The 10,768-nt window shown below is 34.8% G+C and overlaps 1 protein-coding gene across 1 annotated transcript; it reads right to left on the reverse strand.

The window, feature by feature from the left end:
* Window positions 1–614: 614 nt before the first annotated feature.
* LOC140159033 (nephrin-like) lies at window positions 615–3,799 on the reverse strand. The gene has a single exon (XM_072182357.1). It carries the CDS (start codon window positions 3,568–3,570, stop codon window positions 1,759–1,761), a length of 1,812 nt encoding a protein of 603 aa, XP_072038458.1. The 5' UTR covers window positions 3,571–3,799; the 3' UTR covers window positions 615–1,758.
* Between the last annotated feature and the right edge of the window lie 6,969 nt (window positions 3,800–10,768).

The following is a 10,768-nucleotide window of genomic DNA, read 5'->3' on the forward strand; positions in this document are numbered from 1 at the left end:
TGATTTCAATACAATTTTAGCCTGTCTAGGGGTAAGGTGTATCGGTGGTGGGAGTCGGGGTCATAACATTTTGATGCCGAAATAGTGAGGGCCGCAATTTATTGACGCCGACTTTTTGTAAATTTATGACCCCCCTCCCCCTTATTTTTCCGAAAAAAATGATGACCCATTTTACTATCTCCATATTTACACAGTGGCATGTGATATCGCTTTCCCTGCAATATCTTTACACAGCGCTTTACATCAGTAGTAGGCCTAGTTGTTGTTTGACCTTCATATCCCCTGCACCGCTAATACAGCCCGAGTATAAAGTTACTTGCTATTAAACACGGTGTAAACTAAATAAATATGCTTTGTGTCATTTTAGCCAACATGTTCTCTTGACACGTGCTGTGATTTGGCCTCCTTTACCCGTTCGTTATCTATGCTAATTCCGTAAATTAATTACAAGATAATAATTGTGAAAGAGGATACCTATAACTATACTACGCGCAGCTAACGACCCAACCACGTGATTAAATTTGACTATTTTGATTGGTCAAACAGCTGCTCGTAACGAGAAAGAAGCTACGCGTAGCTGTTCCACGCATTTGGCCCCCTTGGCTTGCCATAGACGTCTTGTTTATGACATAATATAATCTGCTGATTCATAAATACGAGTGGCAAAGATTTATAAATAGTATTGGTAATGATGCGCTGCCATCATAATGATATTTATACCAGCTGCACATATACCTGTTACATAACCATCAAACATAATGCTAATATAATATCAAGGGATAGGGGCCTAAGTTGGTTGCGGAAATGCATTTCGCTATTTGTATAACTTGTGCCGTGCGAGTGAGATTTTTGATTCTACCTAAACCCAAACAGAATTAGTTTTTCGTACCGAGAATGCCGATTGGTTTAAGCTACATCACGTGACATCATGCGCGATAAAAACCAATCTTATCAAGTATCTTGTTATGTCCGCAATGTCTGATAATTTCAGTTGCACAAACGGGAAGGTACATATCTCACCAGCAAATACCTTACTTATACAGTACAAAATATTCACCAAGTTTCAAGGTTATTCAAGATGACATTTAAAGCATATGCATGAGTAATCACATACTTGAAGGAACTTTGTAACTTTTCTGGAGTAGGTACGTTGTTATTCTAACTCTATATCAAAACATATCCAAGATTGACATCATTGAGCATTTTGCAAATCTATACCTGATGCAAATGCTCAATCTACTGTGATGTCCAACCTTAGAAATAACCCACAAATCGGGGTTAAAACCGTTTAGAAACAGGTTCATCGTCTCTTTTGGGTGGTTGTGTTGGCATGATTTCACTGATTTATAAGCATTGACAGGTCAAATGTTGCATTAGGGAATTGAATGCTGTTAAAAAATAAAATAAGATATAGTTCTGTGTTTTGATTTTCATGTTGGTGCTAACTAATGCAATTGACAACAGAACTAATGCAAAAGAAAATCATACCAAAATATCAGCAACAAAATAAAGATACTATATCGCATCAACGAATACTTTGCTGGAATGATTTGTTTACAATGCTTTAATTGTATTGAACGATGAAACAATAAACAAGTCAAAATATGAATATCAACACAAGAAATACAATTGCACTTATATTAATCATGACATCAAACATTGCAGGGAAAATGATGTTATCATTCGTCATATTTAAACATTCTATAACATGATATAAAAAAGTTCAGTTAAATTCAGTTCAGTTCAGTTCAATTCAACTTATGGTTTCTTTGTGTTCTTTGTAGTATCAACATCTGTACCATCATCACTACTATTATCCCGTACATCATTTGTTGAGTTCGTATCTGCGCTAGATGCAGTTTCACTACTGGTACTGCTTGACGAAGACACCTCTGGTTTCATTGGTGGTTTTACCTGTGGTTTAACAGGTGAACTTATCTCTGGTTTTACAGGTGCTATAATCTCTGGTTTTACTACAGTAGGTTTTACCAAAGGCTTCACATGTTCTACAGCTGCTACCTTTCCTACTAATGGTGATATTTTCACAGGCTCTGGTGCGACCTTGACAGGTTTTACAAAGCCAGAATGTTCACCAGATGTGCCTGCACCACCATCGACACTTTGTGACGGCGTTACCTGCGCTATAGGTTTACCTGGAATGTTTATTGCGACTGATGTTCTTACTGGTCGCTTGTTTTTGTCTAGAGTTGCGTACAACGCTGAAATATATCCAGGAGCATTTTCATTGTCTAATGCTGGGTTCGATACAGCGCATGAAGTATCACCGTAAAACATATGACCTTGATAGTTTAGTCCGTCCATGCTATAACTTTGTGGTATTGTTGTTGGAACTGTTTCTGTATATTGAACTCTTGGTAATGTGCTTGGTCTTCGGGGTTTAGTTGTGCCACATACCCAGCAGCCCATTATTATCGCAACTATCAATAGCAATAACACCAAAGATCCAGCGATTATAGCTACAACAAAATTGATATCCATTGATATGATTTTCCTAATGTCTGGTATTATCCTATGGCCACCATTTTCTTCATCCTTCTTTTCAATCGCTGGTGGCTTGGTTATGATCTTAGGTTTGGGGGGTTCCGCAACATCCAACCGTATACTCGCGCTTGATTTAAGTCCAGCTTTAATGGCAACCTCACATCTGATTTCCATTCTGTTTTCAGAATAATCTACATCATGAATGGTAAGTACTTGATTATGGTTTGATATCGTAAATCTATGGTCAGATTCAATTGGTGTGACATCTGAAAACGCATACCATGTGTACTTGTAAACACGTGGAATAGCACTACCTTCGCAATGAAATGTCCCATTTTCTCCTGATTTGATCTGACCAGACATTGATCGGACTTGTACGACGGGTGTGATCTTCATCGGTGTGACGGAACATTTGCGTGGCGTGAGAAGCGCGGGACTTTCAGCCTTACAGGTGAATGTTATTCCATTGTCTTCTCGCGTTAGGATCCTTTCGTAGGTTATTCTAGACGTTCTAGGTTCTAAGATACTGTCATTCCCTCGATGCCATGATAGTTGGGCGGCTGGGTCTCCACCGCGAGAATTACAGGAAAACACAACTCCCTGACCTGGCCAAATAGTTGAGCTATCAAATCCGCCATCGCTGCTTGGGTGTGCCTCGCATTTTGGATAGCCATCTTCAGGCGGTACAAGTATTGTCAATCTTGCTGGAATGGAAGTTTCACCGCCGGTGTTACTGATATACGAGCAATGATAACTCCCTTGATCTACTTTATTTACATTAGAAATGCTCAAGTAATATTCGCCACTACTTCTATTACCAGTGATAGAATATCTTGCTTTTACATCTGCTCCCATGTCTGGCAATATGGTGTCATTGATACTCAAATGTTTGTTCCCTTTTGACCAATATAACCATGATAACACGACGTTGTTAGTGTTCATCACAACGGTGCATTTCAGAGTTGCGGTTTCACCTTGGATGGCAGATGTATCTGCAGGTTGTTCGGTGAATCCAGCTTCTGCTGTTCCATATAGGAACAACAGAGTCAGAACCGATATCAGCAACATTGTATTCTGCGTGATGTTGAGAAACAACTAGAAACGTTACATCTGATGTGTGCCCAACACTAGAACTGATCTACACTGAGCGATATGCAGTTGTGATAATATTCTCGTCTGAGTGTTTGACAGTTACCCTAGGCAGGTAACAGGCAGGAGGGGGAAAGTTTGCAGCCGGATCTCACTCAGAGACGTCTCATACTGTCATGCGGGCAACAGTTGCTCATCTGCACACCATCCCGTGCGGTAGTGAAAAAAAGTATGCGTTCAGAGCTCGTATGACCAATATAATCTAATTAGCTGACTTCCGCGGCTGGTCATGAGCCTTCTATACTATATAGGATATAATCCGCAAAGGTTTATGGGTAATGTGCCCCCTCACAAACAGGTTCGACATGTTGTTTTTAGGTTCGGAGTACCAGAGTTGTTTACTTCTTGAAATGTTTTTGGGTTGTATCCAAAACACCGTAATATTTGTCAGATGCTCTGAAGTTCACAATAACAGCATCAAGTTGTTTTTGTGCTATACGATCGCAAGTTGTAACATAATAGTACTTAGACCAAAGTTTTAAAATTAAAATCAAGTTAACTTTTTTATGTGAAAGTTTCAAATAAAACGGCATTAGATTCCGGAAATTTAGGCCTATATATAGCGATCGGCAGATAATATAAGGGTCAGCTAATAGGCATATGTTAATGTTTCCTCACAGACAGACAAATTATCAAAATAAAATTACATTAACGGTAAATTATGTAATTATTAATTGACGGCTAATTCTGCTAGGTAAATAAATTACAAAACTTTTGTGGATTATATTAATCATGTTAATAATCACAAGTTAACAACTCTGGTACATATGGCGTTGTTTTGTCCTGTTTGTGGTTCATTTAAAGAATCAGCCTTAATTATTTGCGTTACATTATTTCCATTGTTTTCACCAACTGTGTTCTTTGAAAATGTGGTTAATTATTTATATGCAATATAATTTTCATGTAATAACACAATCATTCTTCCAATTTTACTATGATTTGCAACCAGGACAATAACACACTGATTTTTGCAAATTTTATATACTCTTCAAAGTAAAATCGACCTATAATTGTATCGAAACCCCAAGATCGAAACTTTGTCAAGATTACTAATAGGCCTACTTGTATTCTATACTGCACCAATAAAGTATCCTTACACTTGGAAAAATAATCACAATTTCCAAACTGAACAATGTTGGGGTAAATTTGTTTTTTTAACAGATGCACTACCCAGCAAACACAAAACGTTTTCGACATCATTCGCAAAAGGTTATAAAAGGTTGTCAGAAAACGTTTAAATGTCGGGTTATATAAAGGGTATATTAAGATTATAAAACGGTTTCATAACCTTACAAAACATTTGTTGATAATCTACTGCTCAGTAAACAAAAATATTTTACAGAAAACGTTTAAATGTCGGGTTATATAAAGGATATAAAAACGTTTTGATAACATTCCAAAAACATTCTTGAAAACTTGATATAAAACATTCTAAACAGAATGTTATTTTGAGGTTGAAAAAATATTTTGCAAAAAATGTTTGCCCAAAATATTTGCAATAACGTTTTAAAAACGTTTTCATGACCTTTATATAACCCGACATTTAAATGTCATTAAAATGTTTTGAAAAAAACATTTTACGAACATTTCTGTGTTTGCTGGGTTCAAATATTTTAACATAATGTTTTTTTAAGTATTGACAAACTATTTGGCAAAAATGTTTGCAAAAATAGTTTACAATAACATTTTTTGAAAACATTAAAAAACATTGTTGTAGTTTGTTTTCATACAAAACGTTTTAAAACGTTATCATGACCTTTATATAACCCGACATTTTAATGTTATTAAAACGTTTTTACCTAAGCCAAAATATAACTTATTTAAAACGTTTTTAAAACGTTTTTGTGTTTGTTGGGTATATAATCCTGCACATTATGACACAACATTGAATCCAATGTGACTTCAAGAAGCAAAGTCACAAGCATTTGATTAGATGAAGATCCCGTTTTAAAAGTGACAAACTGGCGTATTCAAAACCCCACAGACTTGACATCAGGTTTGAGAGTGGTGAATGGCTTTATGCGTTTGGCTTTACTTTAAAACAAAAGGAACAAAAGAAACCTGAAACAAAAGAACTGTCAAATAAAATGAAAGTTATGAAAAGAACTGAAATAAAAACTGCCTTAAATAACGTTTCATTGAAGAAACTGTGTTGTCTCTTTGTTGCGTTTGTTGGAATCTTTTTGCGCCTTGTATAGGCCAATTTGTCACTTTTAAAACTGGACCTTCGTCTATTTAATTGCTTGTAACTTTACTTCTTGAAGTCACATTGGATTCAATGTTGTGTCATAATGTGCAGGATTAAATAGTGCATCTATTAAAACAACAAATTTACCCCAATATTGTTCAGTTTTGAAATTGTGAGTATTTTTCTAAGTGTAAGGATACTTTATTGGTGCAGTATAGTAACTTGTAACCTCTCTTGTAATCATATTACTGAAAACAAAACGGTAAAAATTTGATTAGTCGACACTCACAAAAATATGACAGTTATATTTTTTTTTTCAGACAAAACGGTAATACTGATGCGTTCCGTTCATTGAAGTACAAGGTCGAGTTGGTTGTCGGTAACGGCTATTTTGAGATAGTGTTAATTAACCTGTACTGACAATTGTGACAAATCTGGTCATCAACATTAGAAAATAACTTATTGTCTGCTGTCATATGATCTGATCTTACTTGTCCTTCATTGTTTTTATATGTAAGTACTCGAAATGTATTACGATGTATTTAAGCTTTTATTATAGTCTAATAATTAAGCTAACTTAAACTTCTCCCGGGAATTCCCCTGGACATTGAAATATTACTCCTTATTAACTCGGTTATTCCATACGAGCACTCATTGTGGTATGTCTAAGCGATTCGCTTCTTAGCTTCAAGTCCCTGATTGTTGCTTAATGGTGTTTAAGATGTGTCATGAGCCATATTGGTCAACGTCAACAAAGTTTTGTAAAGTATGATGGGGATTTTGGGTTTATGCCTGCGTAGCGCGCTATAATATATCATTGCCCTCTTTTAATGGTAGTATCATATATGGTTTAAAAATCTAGTAATATCCATCGTGTTATATGTTTCCTTAATGTGTTTTCTACAAACAGTATACCTTGCAGTACATATTCCCATAGTTTAATTGATGTATTCATGATGATTCTTGTCGGGCCGGCTTGATTGAGGGAAGCAGTAAAGTGCGTTTTTTCATACAAAGTGTCATGTATCCGTATTTTAAAGCCATTTTATGTTTTGTTTGATGGTTTTATTCTGACGATTATGTTCTATTCATAAAACTTAGACAACTTATACTTTTTATTAAAGGCATGGTAAGCCTGATCATAGGAAGCTTTAAATAAATATGAAACTTAGCAGACACAAGACAAATACGATTTGATGGCTTTATTCTGACGATTTAAATGTTCTATACATAAAACTTAGACAACTTATACTTTTTATTAAAGGCATGGTAAGCCTGATCATAGGAAGCTTTAAATAAATATGAAACTTAGCAGACACAAGACAAATACGCTAATGAGGTCAATTGGTTGGATATGGACAATACTCTCGTTATTAACAGTGACAGGTTTGTGCAATTTTTACACCTCAGCTGCGATATTACTCACCTGATGTGAAAAAGACCTGGAGACCCATACCTGGACAAGGTCCCGAGATAGGAAATGAAATCCCAAATATATCCCCAGAAGTCGGTCACTGCAAAAGACCACTACTTTCTTCAAATTATTGATTTGTGTTTGACCTGGTGATGACACATTGACAAGGAGAGCTTCCCTATCTTGTATAAGGCACACAATCGCCCACATGTAGAAGAATACCGTGTGCAGGCATGGAACCCCAACCTGGTAAAAGACATTCAAGGCCATTGAGAAAATCCAGAGAAGAGCTACCAAATTGGTTCTAAGCCTGAGGGAGAAGCCCTACCAAGAAAGACTTTAAGAACTGAACATGTATCCCTTGCAGATCAGGCGACTGAGAGGTGACTTGATCGAGGTCTTCAAAATTCTCAACGGCTTATGAGATCTCCACACAGATCAGCTTTTCACCATGTCTCATAACACAGGCACTAGGAGTCACAACTTCAAACTCTTCAAAAGGCAGCTGAAAAAATGTTTGAATTTGAGGAAGTTCCTCTCCCATGCAGCGAGTGGTGGATGCGTGAATAACCTTCCTGAAGATGTTGTTGGAGTGAATACTACAAATCAGTTTAAAGTAAAGAATGATCAGCACTGGAAAGAAAATGAATAAATGGAAAATGGAAAAGGCTTAAACCTATAATTAATCCCATCAATCCTGTAAGTGTAAGTGTGAGGGTAATTTTGCCTAAAATATACTGAGCACAAAAAGTATCCGAACACTTAAGGAATGGGATATTAACGTTTAGCGACGTTTTCACGTATTTTTTGTGGGAGCTGAGAGTACACCAGACATATCAAATTGCATTCTGAATATGAAGAATGTCTTTCTGATATCAAATAATTTTCATTTTTGAAATTCACGATATAATACAAATTTTATGACAAATTATTAAAATTTGATATTTTGGATTTTTTTTGGTGTTTTGGAAAATAAAATCCATATCTTCAATACGAAAGGTCAAAATTTTCAATTAATCTTCGGCTTTTCATCCTACCTACATAAACTTTAAGTAAAAATCATCAGATTTATAAAGTTTACTACGAGTGCTGTTAAATATCAAAAATATCAATTTTTATTCATTTGCCATAAAATGTGTATTATATTGCGAATTTCAAAAAAAATCAAAATTATTTGATATCAGAAGGACATTCTTTGTATTCAGAATGCAATTCGATATGTCTGATGTGCTCTAATGTCCTACAATAAATACTGTCGAAACGCTCAAAACGCCCTTAAAACAAAAGCCATAACTAAACCATAATTTTGTTCTGCGTATTTTGATACCTCATTTTGCACGATGTGACTTTAATTCCCCAGGGCCTCATGGAAGAACAGAGGATACCTTAAAACATCCACTGATTGAGTAACCCAGGCAAAAAAGAAATAAGCCAAACAAACAAACAAACAAACAAACAGGTTACATGTATACCGAATTGAAAGAAAGTGAAAGCGTGTGTAAATTTTGTCACTTTTGAAATGCTATCTTTTTTGTTCAAATTGGTATAACCTGGAAACATAAAGTCGCATAACGTCGAATTGGGTATTAAAATACGCAGAACAATATTCTCCATCTATTGATTTCTTCATTTGATAAATTGAGAGCACATGAGGCATATCGAATTGCATTCTAAATACGAAGAATATCCTTCTGATGTCAAATAATTTTGATTTTTTGAAATTCTATTTTATGGCAAATGATTAAAAAATGATATTTTTGATATTTAACAATCCTCGAAGTAAACTTTATAAATCTAATGATATGTACTTAAAGTGTATGTAGCTGGGAAGAAAAGCCGACGATCAATTGAAAATTTTGACCTTTCGTATTGAAGATATGGATTTTTTTCCCCAAAACACCAAAAAAAAAAGGTCTTTTTGGGAAAAAATGTATATCAATAATATGAAAGGTCAAAATTTTCAATTAATCGTCGGCTTTTCATCCCAGCTACATACACTTTCAGTACATATCATTAGATTTATAAAGTTAACTTCGAGGTCTGTTAAATATCAAAAATTTTAAAAATATCAAATTTTAATAATTTGTCATAAAATATATATTATATCGCGAATTTCAAAATTTATGGAATTTTTCCCCAAAACACCAAAAAAAAAAGGTCTTTTTGGGAAAAAAATGTATATCAATAATATGAAAGGTCAAAATTGTCAATTAATCGTCGGCTTTTCATCCCAGCTACATACACTTTCAGTACATATCATTAGATTTATAAAGTTAACTTCGAGGTCTGTTAAATATCAAAAATTTTAAAAATATCAAATTTTAATAATTTGTCATAAAATTTGTATTATATCGCGAATTTCAAAAAAAAATCAAAATTATTTGATATCAGAAGGACATTCCTCGTATTCAGAATGCAATTTGATAGGTCTGGTGTACTCTCAGCTCCCACAAAAAAACATGAAAACGTCGCTAAACGTTAATATCCCATTCCTTCGTTGTAAAATGTATCTGTTCTCAAAACTCTTTTTCGGCTGTGGCTGAACTTTCTCTATGATGCTTTAATAGACAGAACGAAATACTTTAACTTCTTTATAAATTTCTGTTAACCTTACAAGCATGATAAGCATTAAAATTCTCGTCTCAGGGGATGTAAAGACAGTCTTAAATAATTTAAAGTTCATCTCGCAATGACAAATCTATATATCCTAATTAAATTGTATAAGATTTGAGTTCGATGTATTTTTTGAAGATTTTACAACTTAACTTGATTTCCATATATCAGGAAACCCAAGATTCAGGAAGGGCTGAAATCTTTGCATGTGTAAAACAACACCTATAAAATCGGTGTTCATATGAATTATGGTAAATCTGACATGATGTGTACATGTTGTAAGTCAAATATTAGAAAAAACCTGGGACCACAGACTTTGTTAAATAAATCGGACGTTGAAAGCAAAGTATTCTACGTTGGTAAAAGGAAATCAAGATCAAAGAATGCTTAAATTATAGGCATTCAATTTAAATACAACTTGATTTACCAAGGACGCCTGACCTTTTAGAAGCAATGCCTACACCAAGGTACATGAATTTACAAAATAAATATTTTAATAAGATTCAAGATTCATAAAAGAAAATTATAAAACTTTTATTTTTTAGAATCACTACTTGTGAAAAAGGCCCACTAGTACTAGGCACAGAAATGCATTTCAAAACTCAGTTTAACGGCGTAATTGTACCGCACCACAATCTTGGAAAAAAGTACTTGGAACACTTGCTACACGTTGTCGTAATTCCGTGCAGAATTTGCAATGATCATGGTAATGAAGTGTATTTTGGTTTTGAACAAACTTGACATCTTCCCCTCTCCCTATCAATCAATGTTGGAACACTTTGGAAACTGCTGAAGACATTGGCATTTCCCAATATTGCATGGGGCAGAGGGGTGTCAGTTTTTAATTCTTGACACAAAAGTGTTCCTAAACTTACTTCCAAGATTGCAGGTCCAATCGCTAG

The sequence above is a fragment of the Amphiura filiformis genome, chromosome 8 (assembly GCF_039555335.1).
Source record: "Amphiura filiformis chromosome 8, Afil_fr2py, whole genome shotgun sequence".
Lineage (NCBI taxonomy): Eukaryota > Metazoa > Echinodermata > Ophiuroidea > Amphilepidida > Amphiuridae > Amphiura > Amphiura filiformis.